This window comes from Artemia sp. Qi Xiang Cuo, chromosome 18, assembly GCF_049724085.1.
Source record: "Artemia sp. Qi Xiang Cuo chromosome 18, ASM4972408v1, whole genome shotgun sequence".
NCBI lineage: Eukaryota > Metazoa > Arthropoda > Branchiopoda > Anostraca > Artemiidae > Artemia > Artemia sp. Qi Xiang Cuo.
This window is the reverse complement of record NC_142811.1, coordinates 8546992-8573357: the sequence shown is the minus strand read 5'-3', so window position 1 is coordinate 8573357 and position 26366 is coordinate 8546992. Positions and strand designations below refer to the sequence as shown.

General features: G+C 35.5%; 1 protein-coding gene across 3 annotated transcripts in view; it reads left to right on the top strand.

Annotated features, from left to right (window-relative positions):
- Positions 1-253: 253 nt before the first annotated feature.
- Taf6 (TBP-associated factor 6) overlaps positions 254-26366 on the top strand; it is a 91200-nt gene continuing 65087 nt past the window's right edge. For all 3 annotated transcript variants that reach the window (XR_016143301.1, XM_089104634.1, XM_089104635.1), the window contains exons 1-4: positions 254-348; positions 12253-12514; positions 17517-17670; positions 25443-25572. Coding sequence is in view for 2 of the 3 variants with exons in the window: in XM_089104634.1 (XP_088960760.1) it covers positions 12272-12514; positions 17517-17670; positions 25443-25572 (527 nt within the window). In the remaining variant the exon portion in view is untranslated. The remainder of the gene's footprint in view (positions 349-12252; positions 12515-17516; positions 17671-25442; positions 25573-26366) is intronic.

Below are 26366 nucleotides of genomic sequence, written 5' to 3'. Positions count from 1 at the left end.
ATCTTGCAACATTAAAAAAAAGTCGGGTGTCTGGGTCCCTTTAGGCTATGTATGATGATTCTAATGCCTGATAGATGCCTGAGAAACTGAGGATAAAAGAGCACAAGCACCAAATAGACTGGTACTATAAAATTATTTTAGTATGGCGTCTTTAAATTAATCTCTTGCGGTTGAACTTTAGTCGGAAGACTGGGATTATTTATTTTGAGACGCTCCCAACGCTGGTAGAAACTTATTCTAAAATTAAATGAAGAATTGAACGAAATTCTAGTAGGCTAATTGGTATTTAAAAGATCAATAGGCTATAAGGAGCTCAGACAGTTTATAAGAATAAATCCTGAATAACAGGTGAATAAACTTGAACACATGCTGATTAAGGTTATTACTAACCTTGACATTAGGCCCAGCAATGCTAAATTTGTTGAACATTGAACCAACCTAATTTCCTAGGGTAAAAGACCTGTTTTTGGGAAAGACCACTTTTCTTTGGTATTCCGGAAAAATAGCTATGGATTTTTGGACCCTATTTTACTACAACATGATGCAATGTGAGGGAAGTAACAAGAACTCCACCTTCTTGGTCAAATTTTCACCAATAATTTGTCAGCACAAATTAAAAATGTGGTCTTTGTTTTGACAAACAATAGGCCAGTTTTTTAGCACTAAGATCTTGCATCTTTCTGCACAGATTATTATTTTTAAGAATGCCATTTTTCTGCCATATAGGCTAGAACAATGATGAGAGAACTTTGATGATAGCCTATAGCCTACTCATCATTGTTCTCAGACTGCTGATCAGAGTAGAATGATGAAAGATGTTTCCATTAAAACAATAGCCTAAAGGTAAAATTCTGTTTTCCACAGTTCATATTATTGACTTACAAATAAAGTGAACATAGGCCTACCACTCAATGCCTTTTTATGCTCTTTAAAAATATAATAGGCCTAATCACTTCTAATAACCAAATGAACTGTACCCCAACCCCTAAATTTATCCAAATCAGGGTATATATTTGCACATCAGGAGGGTGGGGGCAAAATTTATTTGTGATGTAAATGAAGGTTATATTTAGAATCAAAACGCAATTTTGGTTGTATATTTACACATTAGGGGGGGGTGGGGTATATACTCTGTATGTATATGTATATTTATAGCAATATTTTGTATTTTTGTCACTGCTTTTTCTTTAAACATGTGCTATGTCATTAATTAACAATGGCCAGGATATATGCTATCTGCAGAAACAATTATTGGACAATATATAGTGGCAATTTCAAAAGATTTATGCATTGCATTTCTAGGGTAGAGAAAATTATAAATTTTTTCTTTTAAGTTAGAAAAAGAAGGAAATAAGAGGAAACACTTGATGATAAAGGTTCTCCCCTTGGATAATGTTAACTAGGATCATTATACATATTTTAAAGTAAGAATTGTTTTCTTAACATGTCTCCTTATCAGGAGTACCAATTCTAAATTTTTACCAAAACATATCACTAGTTTATAAATAAGTTGTTCAAGAGTAACATATTCCAAAAATACTACAGCATGATGCAATGTGAGGGCAGTAACTAGAACTCCACCTTCTTGTTCACATTTTCATCAATAATTTGTCAGCATAAATTAAAAATGTGGTGTCTGTTTTGACAAACAAAAGGCCAGTTTTTTAGCACTAAGATCTTACATCAAAGATCTTGCATCTTTCTGCAGAGATTATTATTTTTAGGAATGCCATTTTTCTGCCATACAGGCTTGAACAATGATGATAGAACTTTGGTGATATACTCATCATTGTTCTCAGACTGCTGATCAGAGCAGAATGATGAAAGATGTTTGCATAAAAACAATAAAAGATGTAAGATCTTAGTTCTACGATTTCACTTTTAAGTGTTTTCTGACAAAAGATGTGAGATCTTAGCACATCAATGATGTGCAAATATACACCCTAATTTGCAAATATACACCCTGAATTGTAACCACACAAAGAAGTTATCAACACTAGTTAAGTTATTGAAAAGGGGTTAAAAACATATCACTAGTTTATAAATAAGTTGCTCAAGAGTAAAATATTCCAAAAATACTCATTTATACTAATTTAAAGTGCATTTATTGGGCAACTCAAACATAAAACATTTTCCTACCATTTCAAGTTTGTCAAATGCTGTCAACAAAAATAGCACTGAATTTTCTATTCAAAATTTTGCTGTCAACCAATTCAGGGTATTTGCACATTAGGGAGTTGGGGGTGGGTAAATTTGAATTTACAATAGAAGCAATTATTATATTAGTAAAGAGCATAAAAAAGGCATCAAGTGATATGTTCACTTTATTCATAAGTCAATAATATGAACTGCAAAAAATTTACCTAAAAATGAGTTGGTAAAATCATGGTATGAAGCACTGTGATTTTTTTTACTGCTAGATTTTTTTTTTTTTAATAAACCAAAATTGTAATCCTGGCTGGTAGCCTAAATGCAGTAGTTTTTACCAACCTGTGCAGTGATTTTATGTAGGCTATCTTATCCAAAACAGACATTATAGTAATTATTAATAAAAACAGTTGGTATAAATGACCATCCAGTTGGTAAAATGTCTTTGGTAAGACCTGTTGCATATGATTCAGTTGTCTTTCTGATTCCATTTTTGAAAAACAAATCAAGTAAATGAGGGATTGAAATGGGTTCAAAATGCTTTCTGAAATTTTCAGGTATATATCCACTTTGTTTTTTTCTCTTTCTGCAATTTGGCATGTGTTGAATACATCTCACCCCTTTTCTTCAACCCATATTAATACATATGAGCAGTAAACACTTTTACTTTTTCCAGACAAAGGTTCTATAAACATTGTTCAGCATGTTGGCAAAATTGCTTCTATGAGATTTTAAAGTTGGTTGACAACCAGTTGATTGTGGGGCAGCATGTGCTGTCTGTTTTAATACCATGTTTTACTTTCCCTTGTCAAGTTTAGATAAAAATCATTTAATGGAGATCTATTACCTATAAATAAAGCACATATTAAAAAGCAAGCAAAACAATTTATTTTGCTGTGGGCACAATCACCATTTCAACTTGAAGGCTATTCTTAAATGTTTGCAACACCCTTTGAGAAAAAATGTAACCACATTTGTGTAATAACTGGATATTTTGACAGCTTATGTGAGTGGCCTCTTGTATGGTGGTGGCTTGAATGTTTGGTAAAGAGGGGGTTATTTGGTTGTGCACTATACTTGTAGGTAAGCATCATATCACCATGGCTGCATCTGAAAATAACTGTTGGCAGCTACAATTACTCTAGTGTCTTGTTGTAAGGCAGATCATGTAGATCACTGGCAGATCCCAGTGATCCTTTATGATGCCACATGTGTCAATGATGCTGATCTCAACCAATTTTCTTAGCTAAAAGCTGTGCTTGTGAAGGGATAGTATACTATTGGTTATTATATTTTTTTTATCATTTCAGCATTAACAATCTGCTCAAGGTTTTTAGGTACCTCTGAAGTAAGACTGATGGGTTGGTGGTTTTCTTCTTTTGTGTTTTTCACCTGTCCTGAATATTGGGGTAACATGGGCCTACCTCTAGTCTAGGGGTACCTTTTTTCAACTCAAGCAACAATTGGAATATATTAAACAGTAGTAGTGCATAGTACTTACCAAAATATGATTTGAGATCATTTTACAAAGTGAATAGTAATGGCATAAAACATGATAATTTAATTAATAGAAGCTGTATTTTATTCTAAACAAAACATGGAGTAAGCTATAGGATTGTCTTGTTACAAATTAACAGTAAACAAAACAATATGCAAAAAGCAATATACAAGAACTGAACCCCTGGTTATTGATTGGCACCACAATTAACTAATTTACTCCTTAGGGTGGACACATTACAAAAAAAAAAAAAATCAAATGCATCAGAATGCACAAAGAGACAAATTCATTGAACTCTTTTTAGGGACAATGAGTAAAATAAATCATACAAATGTCATAAATACCACCCTTCATAAAAAGAGGTTCCAACCAAAGCTGTTTTAAAAGCTGTAACATTATTTCTTGAAACAACATGGTCAGGTAACATGTTCCATGATCTGATGGACCAATTTACAAAAGAACCCTATCCAACATTTCTTAAAACTCTTTTCTGATACAATTTTAATGAATTCTGCCATCTGTGTGAATAATGGCTAAACTGATAGAAATCACTGAAAGACAAATTATCAACATTTTTGATAATTCAAAATGCATTAACATAATCCAATCTAGCCCTCCTGAATTGCAAAGATGGTAGGTTCAAACATCTTAGTCTATGCTCATAAGGCAAGCCCTTCAAATAAGGAACAAATCTTGATACCTTTTTTGTCCTTTTTCAATAAGCTGTGAATCAGATTTTCTTGTTGGATACTACACAGATATGCAATATTCAACTATTGGTCATGTCATTGTCTTATACAGTGCAGTAAAGCTTTGCAGGTTAAACCTTCCTTTGATACAATAAACCTTCTTTTGATTTTACTATGTTGAATTATCTGTGGCAAATCATTTATAAATATACAAAACAGAACTGGTACTAAGCAACTACCCTGAGGGACTCCAGTCAAAACACTACACTGGTTAGATAAGGTTTTGCCAACCCTAACATTCTGTGACCTCTGTGTTGGCTAATCTGTAATCCAAGCCAGAGTTCTCAATCCAATCCCATACTTTTGGCAATCCCAACTTCTTGCATATTATAAAGTAAGAATCTCATTGTAGGGTAATGTCTGGTATGATTTGAACCTTTTTTGAAAAATGCATATCCAAGCAGTTCTCACATTTCTCTTGTCATCATCTAACATGCTGAGGAAAAAAATGGTTTCACACTGGGTAAAAGAACCATTCACCAGTATTATAATTTTTTTAATGCTTCTACACTAATTAGCTTGCTCAAAAATTGTAAAAATGCACAATTGGTCCATTTTCTACAATAATTGAAACCTGTCAAGAAGTGGCTGGGGTATTCCAATTTTTGTCTGTTGATTTTGAACCGGTTCGAAAATAACCAGAAACATCCTAGTTGAGGGTTTGAAACTTTTTGAACCTCCATGTTTTATACCCTTAATGGTTCGAGAGTAATTTTATTTTGGTTATTTACTTTGATTATTAAGATAAGAATACAAAAAGATACAAAATAAGTAGGCTACAGCTGAATCACAGTTCAAAACTTTTGGCAAAAGCTAACATAGGCCAGTTCTATGTCTTTAGTATTTTTGAGGTGGAATGGATCAGATCCGACTAGTTCGACAGCTTTGTAAAACACCATTTCTTCAGCAATGACAGCAATCTTAGGCCATGTTGATGAAATACTTGCCTCCTCTCAGCAGTATTTGCAGGACCCTTCTTATGAGTTAACGGAAGTCCAAGACATTCTGCAAGCTGAGGAGCCAGCTTTTGAGGAATGTGCTATCAAGCTTTGGTATAGCTTGATGAAGTGTTGCCATCACTGTCTTCAGCACTGTCACCTTTGAAGAATTTGTTCACAGGGATTTCTGGCTCAGAAACTTGGAAATTATTAACAAAGGTGAGAAGATTAGTATCAAGGTCTTCTTCTTGACTGACTGGTGAGTTTGGGGTTCAGACACTGTTTCATTTGCACAGGTTTGGGAGACAGATAAAGTAGGCCCGGTTTCTGTCTCAGTTTGCATGGTAGACCAGGTTTCCATCTCACAACCTGGTAAGGTGGATGAGGTTTCCGTCTCACAACCTGGAAAAGTAGATGAGGTAGGTCTATCTTCTTATTGACTGGGCAGGAAGGAACAGCCAATAGGACTAGATGTTCTGTCCTGTATTTCTAAAGCTTTCTATCCTGTCAGTTCAATCCAAACCTTGAAGAGGCTCTATTCTTTCAGCTTTGGTTTCAACTACATACGGGCAACATTCCGAAACTCTTCAACTTTGTCATCTCCTATTGTGCGCTCCAAAGCTTGGATAAGTTGATCTGAGGCAGGACTGCTGTTTTTTTGCTTAATATTGTCAATGTTTACAACGAAAATAGTGTCATCAGGTGACTCGACACACACTGCAAGCTTCTCAAAATCGATCACGGCTATGTCCCATGGGTATAGATTGCAAGTGCAGAATCTGCTTTGATAGCCTCTTTGTTCATATTGTTTGGCACGAATTCTGCTATCACTGCTGCAAAACTTATTTTGGTTACTTCAAACCTTGGTTGGCTGTCTCTTGACTCTAACTTCAAAGTCTTTTATCCTCAAAAATTCTTTCAATCTTTCCTTCAGGTTCCTAAAAACGGAAACATCGAGAGGTTAAAAAAAAACGTAGCATTTAGCGGCAGTATTACCAATTCAATTTGTTCTTCTTTGCATAGTTCACTCAGTTCGATCGCAATATGAGAGGCATGTCTGTCTAGAAACATGAGCACAGGTCTGTGGATGTTGTTTCGATTCAGGTAAGGAACCAGAATATTTTTCATACCTTCACAAAAGTTTGGGCCCTGCATCTAACCAGTCTCTGATGCAGAGGCATACACGGAGTCTGGACAAGCGTCTGCAACATTTTTGTGCACTTTTCTCGACTTGTACTTGTAAACGATAAAAGGCTTTCCCTATTCACCAGCGGCATTGACCATAAACAGAATGTTCAAGTTCATTTTCTCTTTTCCGCCTGTGTTCTGTATAACTTGGCGGCTTCCCTGCTTTGCTATAAAATTTTTTCCATGAGGAAGAAACAGAAAACTTGTCTCATCTGCATTCCATATTCTTTGGGGGTCAACAGCTGGATCCAGCAACTCTTCAACTCCTTTTTCTTTCTAGTAATTTTCATGGTTGAGACGCCAGTTTTCGATCTTTTGCGTGTCATAGAAGATCGCCCTCCATGAAGATACTCAAGTTTTCGTTTTGAAATGGCAGGATGTCGTTTCAGAAAGGAATAATACCAGTTTTTGGTCGGTTTTCGAGTCTCTGATGAAGCCATGCGGTTTGCTTTTTCCATCATAATTTTCACTGTGTCAAGCAGGTTGGCTTTTGATAATAGAAAACCAGTTCTCTGGTTCCACAAAATAAGCTGCTCCAGTTTTTCTTCCTCAGTCTGACTTAGGTAAGAAGGTCCTCAAAGTTTGCCCCTTGTTTGTTTCTTCTCATTCTCTACTTCGAATCAAAAATCAACATCGATAAATAAATGAAACCCAAAACGAACAGAAATTACAATAATTAACCGAGTCAACCTCAAAACGAGCAGAAATTAACATAATTTGGGTGCAAAACCCCTATGACTTTCCAAGGCCAGAACAAAATTTGCACTTCACTGAAAAAATATTTATGTTGTTTTTACTTTTATAACTTTAATAAATCAAATAATATTAACATTTTGATTACTAAATATCAGTATATGTATATTAAACTGACAAAGCACATTCATTTGTATTTTTTCAGTAAACTGCAAATTTTGTTCTGGCCTTGGAAAGGCATAGAGGTTTTGCGCCCAACTTACGTTAATTTCTGCTCGTTTTGAGTTTGACTCAGTTAATTATTGTAATTTCTGTTTGTTATGGGTTTGATTTATTTATCGATGCTGATTTGTGGTAGTTTCACGCTTGGTAGATTATTTGATTTTATTTTTGCTCATTTTTTGTTTAATGTAGTTTTTTACTTTTCTCTGAAATACTTATCCTGTGGGAAAAGTTTTTAAAACTAATTTCTATTCTTTTCATATTTACATTGTCCTTCCAAAGGAAAATAAAATCATACTTTAAACCATTTCGTTTTTTAAGACTTTATAGTTTGGCCTGTTACTTGTATTCTGGAGAAAAATTTTCAGCAATTTTTAACAACATACACCCTTTTAAAAATCGGGACACAAATAGTACTGTTTAATTTAGTTTCATACCTCCTCTAGTTGACCTGAAATCGAAAACTTGATACCATTCGCAAAAAAATCTGTTTACTTTCTTTGAGAGCTTGGATACACTTACACTATTTTGATTTGGTTAAATTTGAAGAGCAGAAATGGGAGGGTGGGAGTGGAAGGGGGATTAGTTGCCCTCAAATCACTTTCGACTATTAAAAAGGGCATCAGCCCTTTCTGTTTTCAATTGAATGAGCCCTTTTTGAAGTTCACCCGACAACTCCTTCGATACAAAGTGCCCTGGTCTAAACAACAACAACAACAAAAATAATACATTATACCCACATTTATCTTTACTATAAAAATGCCAAGCTTTCCAATCACTTTCGACTATTTAAAAGGGCACTAGGCCTTTCAATTTTCAATCAAATGAGCTCTTATTAAAACGACAACGCTTTCTACAAATACCTTATATACCCCCAGGGCATAAATTACAACCCTTACCCTATGTTCTGTTAGGGAGGCTGTCATCCTCTAAGACCGAATTTCCAGAACTCTCAACCTCGTTAAACAAATTGGCTATCTCAAAATTTGATTGGATGTGTTTGGGGAAATGGTGGGCGTGAGAGGGGTGTTAGTAGCCTTCCATTCACTTTCGACTATTAAAAAGTGCACAAGCCCCTCCAATTTCCAATTGAATGAGCGCTTTTCGAAGTTTCTACGACAACTTTTTTGATACGAAGTGCCCTGCTCGAAAGGAAAAAAATAATAAGTAAAACATTTTGCTAACATCGTTCTTATATGCCCCCAGAGCAAAACTTAAAACCGTTGCCCCGAGGGTTTGGGGGGGTAGTGTCCTCCTCTTTACTTAGTCCCCGTTTCTTGTCTCTTTCTCGACTGTCCCCCTTCTTTACTTAGGCAGCGCGATCCTGCTGCCTATGATCTATACAACAACTTTCTATATAAACCTTATATGCCCCCAGGGCATAACTTACAACCCTTGCACTGAGGGCTCTGAGGGGGTTATCATACTAAAAGACCTAATTTCCAGAACATACAACTACGTTGAACAAAATAGATATCTCAAAATTTTGATTGGATATGTTTTGGAAAATGGTGGGCGTGGGAGGGGCGTTAGCAGCAATCCAATAACTTTCAACCATTAAAAAAGGCACTAGCCCATTCAATTTCCAATTGAATGAGCCCTTTTGAAGTTTCTATGACAACGCTTTCTATAAAAACTTTATAGGCCCCAGGGCATAACTTACAACCCTTGCCCTGTGGGCTATGGGGGAGGGGTTTTCAACCTTAAAGACATAATTTCCAAAACTTTCTACAACGTTGAATAAAATGGCTATCCCAAAATTTTGAGTGGATGTAGTTGGAGAAAATGAGGACGTGAGACGGGGGTTATTTGCTCTCAAATAAGTTTCGACTGTTGAAAAGCGCACTGGCCCTTTGAATTTCAAATCGAATAAGCCATATTTTAAGCTTTTATAACCAATATTTCAAAAAAAACCTTATATGCCCCCAGGGTATAACTTATAATCCTTGCCCTGAGGGGAGTGTCCTCCTCAAAAACATATTTTCTATCTGGAAATCAACTATGCTGAACAAAATGGCTATCTCAAAATTTTTATTGGATGTGTTTGGGGAAATGATGGGCGTGGGGGGGGGGGGGCTAGCGGCCCTCCAATAACTTTCGACTATTAAAAAGGGCACTACCCCTTTGAATTTCCAATCGAAGTAGCTTTTTTTGAAGTTTCTACGACAACGCCTTCTTTAAAAACCTTATATGCCCCCAGGGCATAACTTAAAACCCTTGCTCTGAGGGCTGTGGGAGAGTGTCCTTCTCAAAAACATATTTTCTATCTGGAAATCAACTATGCTCAACAAAATGGCTGTCTCAAAATTTTGATTGGATGTGTTTGGGGAAATGATGGGTGTGGGGGGGGGAGGGGCTAGTTGTGCTCCAATCACTTTCGACTATTAAAAAAGGCACTAGCCCTTTGAATTTCCAATCGAATTAGCTTTTTTTGAAGTTTCTACGACAACGCCTTCTATAAAAACCTTATATGCCCCCAGGGCATAACTTAAAACCCTTACCCTGAGGGTTGTGGGGGATTGTCCTCCTCAAAAATATATTTTCTATCTGGAAATCAACTATCCTGAACAAAATGGCTATCTCAAAATTTTGATTGGATGTGTTTGGGGAAATGATGGGCATGGGGGGGGGGCTAATTGCCCTCCAATCACTTTCGACTTTTGAAATGGGCACAAGCCCTTTGAATTTCTAATCAAATGAGCCTTCTTTGAAGTTTCTACGACAACGCCTTCTATAAAAACCTTATATGCCCCCGGGGCATAACTTAAAACCCTTGCCTTGAGGGTTGTGGGGGAGTGTCCTCCTCAAAAACATATTTTCTATCTGGAAATCAACTACGCTGAACAAAATGGCTATCTCAAAATTTTGATTTGATGTGTTTGGGGGAATGATGGGCGTGGGGGGGGGCTAGGTGCCCTCGAATAACTTTCGACTATTAAAAAGGGTACTAGCCCTTCGAATTTCCAATCGAATGAGCCTGATTTGAATTTCCTACGACAACGCCTTCTATAAAAACCTTATATGCCCCCAGGGCATAACTTAAAACCCTTGCCTCGAGGGTTGTGGGGGACAGTTGCCCTCCAATCACTTTCGACTATTAAAAAGGGCACTAGAACTCTCAATTTCCAATCGAATGAGCCCCTTTTGAAGTTTCTACGACGACCCCTTCCATATGAAGTACCTTGCTCTAAAGGAAAAAAAATAATAATACATAGTACACTGTGCCAACATCGTTCTTATATGCCCTCAGGGCATAACTTAAAACCCTTGCCCCGAGGGTTGTGGGGGGAAATCAACTACGCTGAACAAAATGGCTATCTCAAAATTTTGATTGGATATGGTTGGGGAAATGATGTGCGTGGGGGGGGGGGGGCTAGCTGCCCTCAAATCATTGTCGACTATTAAAAAGGGCACTAGCCACTCCAATTTCCAATCGAATGAGCCCTTTTCAAAATTTCTATGACAACTTCTTTGATACAAAGTGCCCAGCTGAAGAAAAAAAAAACATTGTGCCCACATCGTTCTTTACTTAGGCAGCGCTAGCGCGCTGCCTATGATTTCATTTCGGATGGTCTCATTTCATTTCGGATGGTCTCATGAAGTAATATATATATATATATATATATATATATATATATATATATATATATATATATATATATATATATATATATATATATATATATATATGTATATATACATATATATGTATATATACATATATATATATATATATATATATATATATATATATATATATATATATATATATATATATATATACATATATATATATATATATATATACATATATATATATATATATATATATATATATATATATATATATATATATATATATATATATATATATATATATATATATATATATATATATATATATATATATATATATATATATATATATATATATATATATATATATATATATATATATATATATATATATATATATATATATATATATATATATATATATATATATATATATATATATATATATATATATATATATATATATATATATATATATATATATCCAGACCGTGTAATTTGGTGGCATAAATAAAAGTATTATATTATAACCAACCTCTTTACAACCTTTATTTAAGCTTCTCGATTAATTCCTAGTAGGTACACTCAAGATAATGAGCCAGGCTAAGGCCTAAGGGCACAGTACCGAGATTTAATCACCTTAGGACCGCAATTATACCCCCTGCGAAGGGTAGATTAACACACCAATCAAAACCTACTTTATAACAGCTTATGACAGCTGGTGAGCAACTATAAACTTACTTTACTACTATCTCTTGTAATAAGAAATTATCAGAAATTGGCTCCACCTTTAACAAAGCCCATTGGCCATTTTTGAGTCAGAATAATCCCTCCCCTCCTACATAATTGAAATTTTAAATAAGCGGATCTCCTCCCCCTCTTTGCTGACTGTCCCCCTTTTTTTTACCATTCATTATGTAAAGTTTATTTTACTAATTTTGGGTATTATATCTGTATACAGTTTCACCCAGTTCCTTAAAATTTATAGGCTACTGATCATTTTATGCATGACATAGACCTATATTGTTATGTTAGCCTTTTAAGTTTTTTTCTGTATTGTTTCCATTTCCTATGCTTTTTTCACAACTTAACACGAGAAGTAAATTCACTGTAATTGAACTTGTGATAGATTCTTTTAACTAAATGTTATCTCATCCAATCTTCTAGAGGGGCTTATTGGTGGATATTTTATGCTCCCTGTCTTGATTGTAGCCTATTTATTTTCCTGCTTGTATTACAGGTTGTTTTGTGAAGATTAAATGAACCCCAGTGAACAAGACAGTGCAACATGCTCATCTCTTTCTCCTGAAAGTATAAAAATAATAGCAGAAAGCATAGGAATATCTGGACTGCAGGAAGATTGTGCTCGAGAGCTGGCTGAAGATGTGACTTTTAAATTGAAATGGATTATTCAAGATAGTATAAAATTTCTGAAGCATGGGAAAAGGAGAGAACTTAGCATTCAAGATGTGGATAATTCACTGAAAACAAAAAATATTGAGGTAAAAAATATCAAAATCTCGTTTTTTTTCCAAGGTTCTTTCTACTTTGAATGGTAAAAAACGAAATTTTTCTTGCTACCACCCTCCCCTCTTCCCCTTATCTGCCGATTTACTAATAAAAGTCCTTAATCAAAGTATAAACCTAATAAAATTAATACTTTTATCTTGTTTGCATTGGGTAAATATAAACGAGCTGAAAGCATAGAATGTCTGAGTTATAGATGTGTTTCTTTGATTATTGAAGGCTGTGTGGGGAAATTGTCTAGTTACTTTATGTTCAGTGAATATAATTGAGCTGACAGTATAGAATACGTGGACTGCACATATATGGCTTCTCAAACACGGGAAGAAGCGTGAACATAGCATTCTAGACATTGATAAGTTGACGTGGTAGCTATATCATTTTAGATATTGATAAGTTGAGGCATATGATATATGCCTTATCTTCGTTTGAATTTAAGTTAGGACAAGTAAATCTAGGTCAAACAGTTCATTGTAACAAACTGTGAAGAGGGAACATTGTCAATAGAAGCAAGGTTCAGGAAGAACACCTTATCTTAGATCCTCCTGTGCCTCCAGAGACGCTTAGGGCATCCAAGAAGAGTTGCTAGTCATATCTCATCCCTGCAGCTGCCCAGACATCTCCCCATTCAGGTTGGATTGAGGCATTGAGATTTGTGAGGTCAGCCTGGTAGCTGAGTCGTAGGGTGTTTTTGGGGTGTCCTCATCTTCTGGCGTCCTCTGTTCTGGCAGAACAGAGGCCATCCAAAAAAGGTGCCAAAAAATTACCTTCATTGAGAGTAAAGTCCCTTATATCCCCCTTTTTGGAGAGACAATCTGGTCATCCTCAAGAAAAGGAGAATCAGCATTTCCTTACAGTTTGACAACAATGTCTTTCATCACCCCAGACGCATTCCTTTTTTCCTAGTAAATACCCCCCCCCTCCCCCCTCAACCTTGCCTGTATTGTTTTTCCTAAAAAAAATCCCTTTACACCAGTAAATTTTTGAAGTACAAAAAACTGAAAAAACGCATCAAAATTTTGTTTTTTTTTATTTTTGTTACGTTTTAACGAGCCACAAAAAATTTTTGCGGGGGGGGGGGGGTTTCAAGGTTTAAACTTGTATGTTGGATCTGCCTTGGTGTCAAAGGATCTGCTTTACAATATTATTCAAAATATATCATTAGCTTTAAATTTACTTTTCGAAAGTCATAAACATAAGGGAAACTATATAGTTGTAGGAAAAAAAGGGGAACACATTTCCAAAAGTGAGAAAACGATCAAAAATAGGGTTTTTAAAGACCAAACGAATATACTGAAGAAACGCACACATGTCTGAAGAGAGAAGGTTATTCTCTCGAAATATTCGCTTTGTGTGTTTCTTCAGTATTTTTGTTTGGCCTTTAAAAACCCCATTTTTGATTGTTTGCCTTGTTTACATGACAGGCCAATGTGGTTTAAGAAATTATCATCTCTGAAAGTGGGTTCAAAACTAATGAAAACTTCACCCATCAAATTCAGCATGCTTGACAGCCGTTCTAAGGCGCTTGGGCTTAGGATTCAGACCAGAAGGGGGCCTTAAAATTTGAGGGGTCTGAATATTTTATTGTTTTGTTATTCGTATTCTTTGTTTTTATTGCCTTAAGCACTGTCATCGTAAATGGACAGTGAAAACAATTGGAGAGAATCAGAGGATATTTAGTGCGAGATCTTGAATAATAAAAGTTGTTTTTGGACAATTCAAGGGGGTATTCTTTAGACTGATCTTATGGGATTGTAGCTAATCTTTCTCTTTGTGGATGTTTCTATTTTTGCCCCTGCTTATGAGTAGGGGTGGTCGCATTTTTCAGGGTAATGGCATCATAAACTGCTCAACATTACATGTACAGATCAAGTAAAATAATTAATATTTACAATAGTCAACTTATCCTGATCTAGGTCTGGCCTTAGCCAGCAAAGGGTCTCTCTGTTGTAGTAAACACTTAGGAACCATTTATAGATGCTCATAAATTTTTGGAAACAAAAAGTATACCCTAATAAAGTAGATATGAAAAAAAACTTATCACAGCATTAAGCCACCTTAAGCCAACACAACAGTAAAAAGCTGTGTTGGTTTCTTGGTTGTACATACACTAAAGGTCGCGACTATCTAAGAAGAGTGACTTAAGAATCTTGCAACTGACAGGTTTGAACCCTGGGCCCCAGAGTTTTCGAATGCAGCTTCATCCACTGCACTGTCAAAAGGTAAAAATTATTTTTGAATCCAAATCCTGAGCGGGACAGGTTCTTCCACTGCGCTGCTTTTCTTATACTAGGCATATACTTGCTTTATATAGGCATAAACTTTGTTTCGTTTTCAAAGTGATTCAAGACAAAAGTGGCTACAAATTATCAGAGAAAATTAAAATTTTTAAATCAAGGCAATTATTTGTATGCAAACAGCCTGTCTATGGCTGACTTTGAGCCTGTAAATGTGTATGTGCTTGCAAAAGGCAGACACATACAGAGGTGACTGTAATTCTGGTTGATTTTCAAAAATCTTAATATTTAGAAGACTCTATCTTGGAATTTTCATATAATCATCTTTTTCTGTTAATTTGGAAAATTTCCCCCCACTTCCCAACCTCCCCCTCAAATGTGTTTCTGGCAGAAAGGCTGGTGACAACTCTAAAAGAGCATCTGTTTAATTTGTATTACAAATGCCTCTGGCCCTAATTTAGATCTCTATTTTGCTAGTCTTCTGCATATATGAAATAGAGGGTCTCCATGTGTCTGTCTAAATTAGTGGTATATTAATGTAAACGTTATGTAAGGGGAAAAAGCACCAAGGTTGGAATGACAACATGACCAAATAGAGTTTATGTGAAGTTTAAAAAATGTACCTGGGAGACTTTGAGAAAACGGATATCAGTCCCATATAGTTTCCACAAAGCTGACGCTTGGGGAAAAGGGACTAGACGATTTTTATTTGATGAAGGGGGGGGGGAGGGGATAAAATTTGGACAGTAGGCCTATTTAATTTTTATTCACCTATTTTTCAATATTTCCAGGTACCTTTGAGCCAATCAAATTCATTTTTGGGCTAATTCTAGAGACAACAGCTATCAATTATCATAACACAACACTTATGTTAATTGTAACAAAATTCACAAATAAATGATTTTTTAGCTCTATTTTTTGGAATATTTGCACTCGGCAAGATTAATCTCAAGTACAAAAAAAAAATCTTGTCAAAACCTTCAAAAAGTTGACTTGTCAAACATGATTGTAAATTTCAAAACTTCTTAAACTCTAGATTAGGATATTTTAGAAAAATCTTTGAAAATACAAAATACACATAATTTTCTATGCAAAACCTAAATATCCAGCGCCCCTTAATAGCTAGTATTTGACATTTTTTAGACACCTCTTGCGTCCTCTTGAATGAGCGTTAGTACCCCTTATAAATTATTTATTTTATTTTATTTCTTACTTTTAATACCAATAAATATTTTAAAAAAAACTGTTAAATTCTAGGTTTTTTTTTTTAGATATCTAGCACATAGCTATGGTTATAAGGCAAATATGGCATATATGTGTGGCATTAGGCATATGTGTGGCATATAGTTTTATCACGGCTATGGAGTTGGAGCGAGAGTTTTAATAATTTTTGCTGAATAGAGACAGAGTTCGAGTCGGTTATAACTTATAAGTCTAGTTAAATGAAGCTTTAAAATAGGGCCGTGGTGTCAGAGTCGTGGAGTAGGAGTTTTAGTAAATTTTAGCTGAATGGAGTTGGAGTCGGTATATTGACAATTTCTGGAGTCGGAGCCGTTTATAACTTATTAGTTCTAGTTAATTGCAGCTTTAAAATAGGGCTGAGGATTTTGAAGTTGGAGTTTTAGTAAATTTTTGACGAATGGAGTCGGTATATTGAAAATATCTGGAGTCTGGAGTCGGACTGTTATAACTTATATCCGACTCCACAGTCCTGGTTTTTATTGAATAAATTAATTTTAAAATTGTAAGCAAGCACTTGGGTGCCTGACAAAGTTAACTGACTAAAGTATAGAAGTGTAAAAAATTACGGACTCATTGCGGACTCACTTTCCCCTAATTTGCGAAAAAAGTTTGCTGTGTTAAAATCTCAATATTCCAAAAACTACATAGAATGCATTTTTTATGCAACTTTCCATAAAATTTAAGCTCAGTTTTGCTGTTTAAAGTAAAAGACTTGGGCCTAGCTTTTAGTTATCATTCCAGTTTTCATTCTTGTGATAATTTGTATTATTACTTTTTATCAGTTTAAGGTGACCTTTCTACTAGAGCTTTTTGTATACTGAACGCTCTGGTCGCACTATCCACAGTATCATGATGGTAAGACAGATAATTAGATTAGGCCCTTTGCATATATTTCAAAAAATTTGGAATTATAATCACTTTGACAGAGTATTAAGGCTAACTTAAGTGCTACTCTGTATATCAACGTGATTGCATTTTTTAATCACAATTTCTTATTGCTGCTTTTTACCCCCCCCCCCCTTAATATAGTAAACACGATCAGAATTACAATTAATTTAGTTTCACTTTTAGTGAATTTCACTTTAATTTAGTTAAAATATAGTACACCCCCTAGCTTACTGAAATAAGGCTTGTCTATGGAACTACCAAACTTATACAGGCACAATGTAGAACATCGATTACACGGGATTACGCAGTTAGGCCTAATCCATTTCATGTACATGCCCTGTACTAGTGAACTTTTAGCCAACAGCAAATGAAATAACTTTAAAACTGAGCTTGGAATTAAAAGTCTTAAAGTCATAAAATAGTTGTTTTTTTTCTGCTGACTTTCAGAAGAAGTAGAACTCCACAAAGATTTAAGATCTATATTCCATTGTAAAGTACACATAAGGAAATTTGGAAAATTTGTAATAAGTGTGTTAAAAATATCTCCCAAGTATATGTTAGATAATGATGATGAATGTGATGATGACAAAAACCCATTTCTGTTTATTTTCAGCCCATTTATGGTTTTGAAGCAGCTGAACATATTCCTTTCCGGTTCGCATCAGGTGGCGGAAGAGAACTTTTCTTCACAGAAGAAAAAGAAATTGACTTAACCGAGATAATCAGTGGTCCTTTACCTAAATTGCCAATCAATCCAAATTTAAGAGGTTTGCATTTTTTTTTTTCAATGAGAACTCATTGTGACTGTTGTATGCACTCCTTTTATTTCTTTTTCGTTTTTATTACAGGCTTCACGGCTCCATCACAAATGATGATTTGCCGCTAGACATGGTAGTTACCTCATTTTCTAACACTGAGGTACTTGTTATACCATTTCTTAAACGCGTCAAGGGAAGGATTTTTCGGGATTACCTCTGCCGGCAATCTATTCCATGTGACAACCGATCGCCGGGCGAAACTCGTTTTCATATATTCTTGGCCAGGAGAACCCTGCTCAAGGTAGTCCTGACGAGCTGTACTTCGGCGAGCTGTGTTCTGGTCCGTGCTGAAATTGAATACGAAGCAGGGAGGGTCAGACTATTGGAATGTTTTTATTTTGCTTTATGCTATTGTTTCTTTTTTGTTGTTGTAACTTTCATCAACATTAATCTTTTCAAATTTCTATTCCTCTTTTTTTGTACTAGAAATATTATGTCTCTTGATGATGTTTATAAATTCTCAAAAACTTGAGAAATACTTCGTAATAACATCTACAAAAAAAGATTTAAAATTTTCATGGGCATGGAAGACAAATTGCTCACAAACATGTGAATAATGAAATTAAAGTAAAATATTTGACAGTGAACATTGCAAATTCCTCAACACATATAACTTTTCTGAATTAAAAAGCCGGTGCCTGGCCGGTGCCTGGCAAAAGAGTCATTTCCCAACTTCTTGGTGCGAAGCCACAATTGTTCCACTACACAAGAAGGGGTCAAAGGCAATATGTGATAATTACCGTCCTATTAGCCTAACAAGTCAAACCGCCAAGATCTTCACCCGAATTATACTCCAACGGATCAGAGCCGTGTCATCCTTAGTCATCCAAGAATACCAAGCCAGTTTTCGCCCTGGGAGATCGACCGTTGATCAAATTTTCACTGTTCGCCAAATTTTAGAGAAATATCTGGAATTCGGTCGCGGCCTGTATCAGCTCTTCATCGACTTTAGGCAAGCATTTGACTTTATTTGAAGAAATAGCCTATGGCATATCCTTCTCCATTACGGAATCCCACGAAACCTAGTAGATCTTATCAAGGATATGTACTCAAAATTTGGGAGTCGTGTGATGACTAGTGAAGGTCTCACTGACAGTTTCCAGACTTCCGCAGGTGTCCTTCAAGGATGCCTTTTGTCTCCAGAGCTGTTCAACCTTTTCCTCACAGCAGTCTTATCCCTGGTGGAGACAACTTGGGGCGCACATATAGGGGGTGTTCAGATAGATAAGCTAGCCTACGCCGACGATATCAACGAAAGGGCTGAAACACCCGAGGATCTACAAGCCGTTCTTAACGACGTCTTCGAAGCCACTAGTTCTTTTGGAATGATCATAAATGTATCAAAAACAAAGGCTATGAGCTGCTCACGAAAGACGCAGGATACAATTAAGCCAGACCTGAAACTTAATGGAGAGAGTATCCAGTGGGTCGACGATCTCCCTTACCTCGGTAGTTTGATCACCAGCGACAACAGTCAATCAAAGACACTAAAAGACGTCTCGCCCTCGTGAGTTCCAGTTTCAAGGCCTTTATGCCCATATGGCGAAGCAAGGATTGGTCTCTGCGGCTTAAGACACGACGTTTTGATACCCTGATCATCCCCATCGCAATATACTTATGTGAAACATGGACACTGAAGGTAAATGACAACCGTCGACTTGCAGCATTTGAAACTAAGTGCCTCCGCCGCATCGGCGGGATCACTTACCTTGATAGAATCTCAAATGTCGAACTTCTCGAGCACCTTAAAGTACAGCAAACAATTCTCATGAAGATCCAGCTCCAGCAACTTCGATGGCTCGGTCACGTACAACGGATGAGTTGGTCCCGTCTCCCAAAAATCACCTTCGAAGGCCAAATTCACGGTTCTCGTCCTCGTGGTCGTCACCCAAAAAGGTGGAAGGAAAACTTTGCATCTCACCGCCTCTCGGACCTTCTTCGCCTAGCAAAAGACCGTGAAGCATACAGAAGGCACATCCACGCCGTTACGAAGAAAGAGGCCCCAAGACGACCTTCAAGGACGGATGGGACTTAAGGAAGGAGGACATTATTCAGATCTTTAATCCAGTACATAATCTTTGTGCTAACATTATCTGTGTACAATATCATGTAACACTATTTGTATACTTTGTATAACATTTATTATACTTCGTATACATTTACTTATAATTTTGTTTATGCTTTGTATAGAATTATCTTTATGCAGCATAATCTTTGTATTTGTTTGAGTGTAGTTGGCTGTGTTCCGGTTCAGTACCACCATTGCTACCAACTGTGGCCGTCATCCGTTTCTCTCTATTGTCACGTGTTTTACAACTTGTGCAACTGTTTCCATCGTCCGTTTCTCTATTTTCACGTATTGTACAACTTGTGTAAATAATTCTTACTCCAAACTCAATTTTTCCCTGTAAAATAAGGGAAGTTTGTCTTTCTTTAAAGTACCAAGAACAGTGAAAACGAAATCTGATTAGTTGAAACCGGCTAAGTGTTTATTCACACAAGTGTATATATCTTGAAAATAAGAAATTCAGTTTTTGATGAAGTAGACCTCCATGCGGAATTATCCGACTCTTAGTGGAAGTGTGTGCCAAATTTTGGAAAAGAAGCGTGGCTAAAAATCAGCATAAACACGCTAAAAAAGTATAAATACGAACCACTTAAGGATATGGAGTTTCTTTTGAATGTGCCTTTGAGAATCAACTGATTGTTAATGCTTGAATTTCTATGGACGAAAATTATTTCTCGTTTAACTAATTGATTTTGCTAATTTGTTTTTCACGGTTAAGAGTGGCAGCACTGGCGAAAGTGTCATATTGACCTAGCAACTTCGTAATTTTGAAACGACCCAAAGGAAAATCGTAGTTTTTAAGCGTTTGGGTCATAGACTTGCCAGTAGAATTACTTTGGCGCACCCTCCGACCCAAATGAGAATGCCTATAAATATTTAAACCGTAGGCTACTATTGTAGCCTAAAATTATGTGGAGGAACTCAAACTCAGAATCAGTCCAAGTCGGTAATACCTTGACCTGGTACAGCTCATCAGCTACTTTAGGCTGTCACATTTGGATAACCGGATGATTATCCACATTTGGATAACCGAAATGATCTTAATCTAAAACAGTGTTGATTTAATTATTTTAAATGTTTTACTTATTTTTATTAATTAATTAATAATTTATTAATTATTTTCATTTATTAACTGGCCTCTATTTTATTTAAACAAAAATAAAATTTCAAAAACTACAAAATGATTATAGCTGTTAGATTATTTATTTGGAATTTTTCGCCCCTAAAATATCTACGCCCAGAGCCCCCCCCCCCTCTGTCCCTCTCCTAAACCGCCTCTGGATCTAAAATTTCGTGCTTTTATGTTTGTGTTTACTTTTAAAGGACATTTATCTGATAAATACTTTGTGGTCTCCAGTCCCAGCATAAGTTATGATTATATCTAAGAGGGGTGCATGGGGGTAAAACTTGTTTTTATTTGGATGTCCTTGGTGCTTTAATGGAAAAAATCAATTTTTGACGTTGTAAAGATTCTAAATATTTTGGCATTACTGATGATGGTGATGGAAAATGAGATTTCCGCTCAGCCACGGAACAATTATATTTTGTCTTTGAAATAACTGAAAAGTGAGGCTTTTTGCGTCTGTGTGTTTTTTGTAGATGGGTATAAAATTTACGGCTATAGACTGTTTATGCATCAATACTATCAAATAGTGCATATTTACGCAGACAACTGTGGAGAGAAGGCTAGTGGATCTTTGTGTGGGGGAGGGCCCAAATGCCTAAAAAGTGCCTTTTAGGCTGTAATTTTCAAATCTTTCATGAAAGGTCCTTCGGACCAATATGGAAGGCTCTGAATTTAGGAGAGATTTATTTGAACTAAGCTTACAAAATGAATGCTAAGAGGCTGATACATTGCCTAGGCACCAATGTGATCAGGGAGGAGCCACCAATCTTTCTTCAGGTTTGTTGCTGCAGTGATGTCCTCCCATTCTGGTAAAAGGGAAATGTGCAGGTTGTGTAGAAAAGGAAGTGTGCTGGTAGCTACACCGGTGTAGTCTGGTGTTCTGGATCGATTCCCGGCTACGATTTCCTTGTGTTTGCCAGTGTAAAGTAACTTTTGGTAGTCTATTGTCGTCCATACGTTGGTCATGTCCTAAATATCTCTACCTTCTGACTCTGACGATGTCGAATATTTGAGATTGTCACCATTTCACGGATGGACTGGTTTATCATCTTCTATGACCAGTGGGTATACAATGTTTTGCGAAGACACGAGTTTTCAAAAGCCAGGACTCTTCTCTTTTGTTCTTGATTCAGATGTCATGTTTCTGCTGCGTAGGGTAGTATTGGCATGACATTGATGTTGAAAAGGTGTATCTTCAGGCGCAGAGAAAATCTCTGAGATATCCGTACTTGTCGTAGTTTGTTGAAGGCGCCAGTTGCTTGTCTTATTTTGGTGAGTACTTCTTTCTTTGCGAGTCTGTCTTCTCGATAATACTTAGCTTCCCTCTTAATGCGCGGATTTTAGGGTTTCATAAAAAAAATTAAATCAAACTAAAAAAATTAAATCAAATTTGGTTAATTAAATCAAAATAATTCACAAGTGGTGTTGATCTTGCCAATGAGCAATTTAAGTTAAACTTAAAAGAAATGGGATTTAAAACTTGTTATAAGAAGCTGTTATATAATGCAAATATCCAAATCGACATCAGGTCATAATTCTGGCTGAGTATAATTCCAGACCAAGATTCTGTTGCTCTAGTGAAATTATGCATAAGAAATGTTTTCAAGTAGAAAAAAAATCTTCAGAATCAGATTTTCAGAATCATAACTCCAATGTGCGCAAAGAATAAGTGTATATTATTAGATTAGAGGATTTATTATTTAAATAATATTAAATAGATAGCATCAATGTATCGTTATGTATCGGTTATGTATCTATTTAAAGCCAGAGAGAAGTTTTTTCGGCAAAATAGCCGTTTCATGGGCTTGTACTTGCCTCCCTCCACTTTCTATGGTTGGCAGTTCGGGCCTTTGGCCCTTGTATAATGTCATTCCGAGTGAAATTTTCTAGAACTCTTTTTATTGTAAACATTTTTCTTAATTTTAGTAATACTCTGGGCGCTCATGGTTCCAAGATTATTTTGCGCAAGATATCATGCATCTAGCTTGAATAGTTTAGCTGTTTTTTTAGTGCCAACACGCACAGACATCAATTTTATACAAATAAGATAATTGTCCAGTGTGTAACTCGCCAATGACTTAATGATCAAAGTGCTGATTTGACCAATGTACTTATTGTTTCTTGAAATTGTTCATCTATAATTTAGTCTGCAGACCTACCTGTTACATTCCGTAGTATTTTATCACATATGGATATTTGTGAAGACGTAATTGTCAATCTTCTGCAAGGTAGGCTATATATGTTTTTTCAAGTTCTTGCTGTTCTGCAACGAGTTTCTATAAAGAAAGTCCGATGGCAGAGGTCTCTTATCACTATCATTAAGATTGAGAATGAAACGTCAGGCTAGCAGACCCAAATTTACCTATTGATAGATTAAACAGCCGATGGAAAACCGAAATAATTATGTGATTAGCAGAAATATTTGCTTTGTTTTGTTTTTCTTTTAACTCGGGCTGTTATTTTGTCTTTTTGTTTCTTCCTTTCCAATAGTCTTCTTTTATTGTATAATTGTGGTTACAGTGGTAGCTGCAACCTCGTAAAGGTTGAATATGTCCCATACTAATAATAAAAAAAAAGCTTGAAACCCCCCTAAAATGGTGTTGGACTGAAACAAAAAGTACGCCATTAAAATTGCCTTGTGCGAAAACTCAACACAGGAAACTTACAGTCCCTTGGCTTGTACAACAAAACCCTTTGAAAACCCATTGGCTTGAAGGACAAGGAAAATCACCCCTTTTTTGTATGGGGACGTCTTTTTTCCGTGTTCTTCTTCTTCGCACCAAGTACTACTCAAGTACTTGTATACTTCTGCGTTTACAGGTTTTCTGTTCATTTCTCTTTCTTTCATTTTTTCAGAACTTACTATATTCGTTTCCTTGTGTTTTATTTTTGTTTGCCTTTTCTTTTTGATCACAGTTGGTCATTTTCTTATTTTTTCTTTTGTACTCCGTCAATATACACTTGATGCATTAGACGGGTTCACAAATATATATTATATTATTATTGTTTTTATTAATATTATTTACTGTATTAATATTATTAATAAATATAATTAATATTATTATTGTTTTTATTATTATTATTAATATATATTATATTGTTGTATATATATTATTTGGTAATAGTCTAGAATAGCGGCTCTGCAGAAGAAGATGTGCCAGAACAAAACGAGAAATACTTTCAGATTGCTAATTTTATGTTCATTTTATGGTTTTGTTCCTATTTTTGACAATTCATCCCCAGCCCCCCCCCCCCTAATGGTCTCATATAGCCCTAGGTTATGTCAAAAATCAATTATGGAATTCTTGCATTATAATATGCGGTAAGTATTAATGAATCATATTTCCTTGTTTTTTCCATTATGATCTGTTTTCGACTCAGTTTTCATTATTATGTTAGTTTTATTTTACGTAGCCTAGGACTAGATGAGACCATTAGGGAAGGGGAGGCTGGGGATGAATTTTCAAAAACGCGAAAAAAACCATAGAAATAAACCTAAGATTAGCCATCTTGAAGTATTTTGTTTGTTCTATTATGTCTCCATCTCCATCTGAAGCAAGGCCGTGCCCAGAGGGGGTGGGGTTAGGGTGGTTTGAACCCCCCTCCTCCCTCGAAATGTTTGTTTGACTCGTAAAAACGTAAAAAAAATGGATATAAACAAATTTTGTACGTGTTTTTATAGTTTTTTTTGCGTACCCCCCCCCCCCCTTCGAAAAAAAAATCTTTGAGTAAAACCCTCTCCGAAAAAAAATCCTGGGTACGGTCTTGATCTTAAGTGATGCTTTACCTATGGTTGTAGTTTGTAAGAAAAAGAATAACTGCTGCTTTTTTTTGCATTGAAAATATGTTAACAAGGGGTATCCAACATTGGGACTGCAGTTGTACACCATTGACACTACATGACTACCTCAAACCGTTTGAAATTTTTGAAAATTTAGTATTGCATCTCCAGAAAATATATAGTGTTTCAAGAACGCTTCTTTACGGTAATCTCAAATATGAGAGAGACCAGTCATTTTCTTTTTTTAAATTTTAAGAACTTGGTTTCTGTTGCAAATACAAAAAAAATCCATATCTGTATGGTATATCAACAATATTTCCTTGATAGCCGCCCTTCGTGTTTTAATAGCAGCGGTTGTATAGTTGAGCCAATTGCAAATTACTGTTCTGCGATAAAATTAGCCTGAAACTTAAACCAAAGATAAAACATTTATGCAAATGTTATTGTATAAAAAAAATTAAATGAATTTTTTTAATACTTCTTATGGAAACGCAAAGCTATATTTTATATACCTCAAAAGGTATAATGCTGTCTTATAAATCAACAGTAACGTCTTCAACAACGTTGCTGTTGCTACTGTCGACTAATCAACAACGCCTTTTTTATTAGTAAAGGTGATATGCATTGCGCTTAGGTATGCCATTTGGCATTTGTACTGCTGTTTTATTTATAAATGTTTTTTTTGCGTAGTGAAAATATTTAGCTATCAATCTTATACATCAAAATAATTTTGCTTGTTTTCACAGCTCATTGGTTAGCCATAGATGGCTTTCAGCCGGCCATACCTGAAAACCCACCCCCGCTCAACAAAGACACTCAACGATTAGAAGCTATTGATCCTGCCTCGAAAATCAAACAGCCTGGTAAAGATAAAGTGTATGTATGCAGCTTTTGTATTCTTCTTCTTATAATAATTTTTAACGGTGTTTCTGTGGAATTTAGTATGAGGTTGAAGCAAAAATGTTGATTGAGTAAATAGCAGAAAATGTGATAGAATATTTCATTTGTATACTTTTTGTTGCTGATGAATATGAAACTAAATATTTGAAGCAAAAAAAAGGTAAAGATAAATTGTATGTATGGATCTTTTTTATTCTTCTTCTTCTAATAACTTTTACAGTTTTTTTTTGGAATTTATGTGAGGTTGAGGCAAATATGCTGATAGAGTGAACAGCAGAAAATATGATAGAATACTTCATTTGTATACTTTTTTTGCTGATGAATATGAAACTAAATATTTGAAGTAAAAACAAATTGGTAAAGATAAAGTGTATGTGTGCAGCTTTTTGATTCTTACTCTTCTACCAATTTTAAACACTCTTTCTGTGTGAAATCCTCCATTGGAACGACATTCTTCCATAATCTACATACTCTAATTTCTTATGTTTGATAAACTTTTCCCATTGCAATTATTATATGAACATATTTTGTGACGAAGAAAAAAAAGAGGATTATTCCTGTCAGTGATAAAAAGAAGAATATTTCGATTGAGACCTCTGCTAAACCGTTATCGGTGCAAAAGAAGAAATAAAGAGTAAGAAATACAGATGAAAGTCCTCAGGATAAAATAAATCAAACCTTAAAAGCAATCACTAAAATAAAAGAGGCCCAGTGAAAGGGCAACTGCGAAACCAGTAAAAAGGTATTTCCAAGCATTTGATAATTTGAAT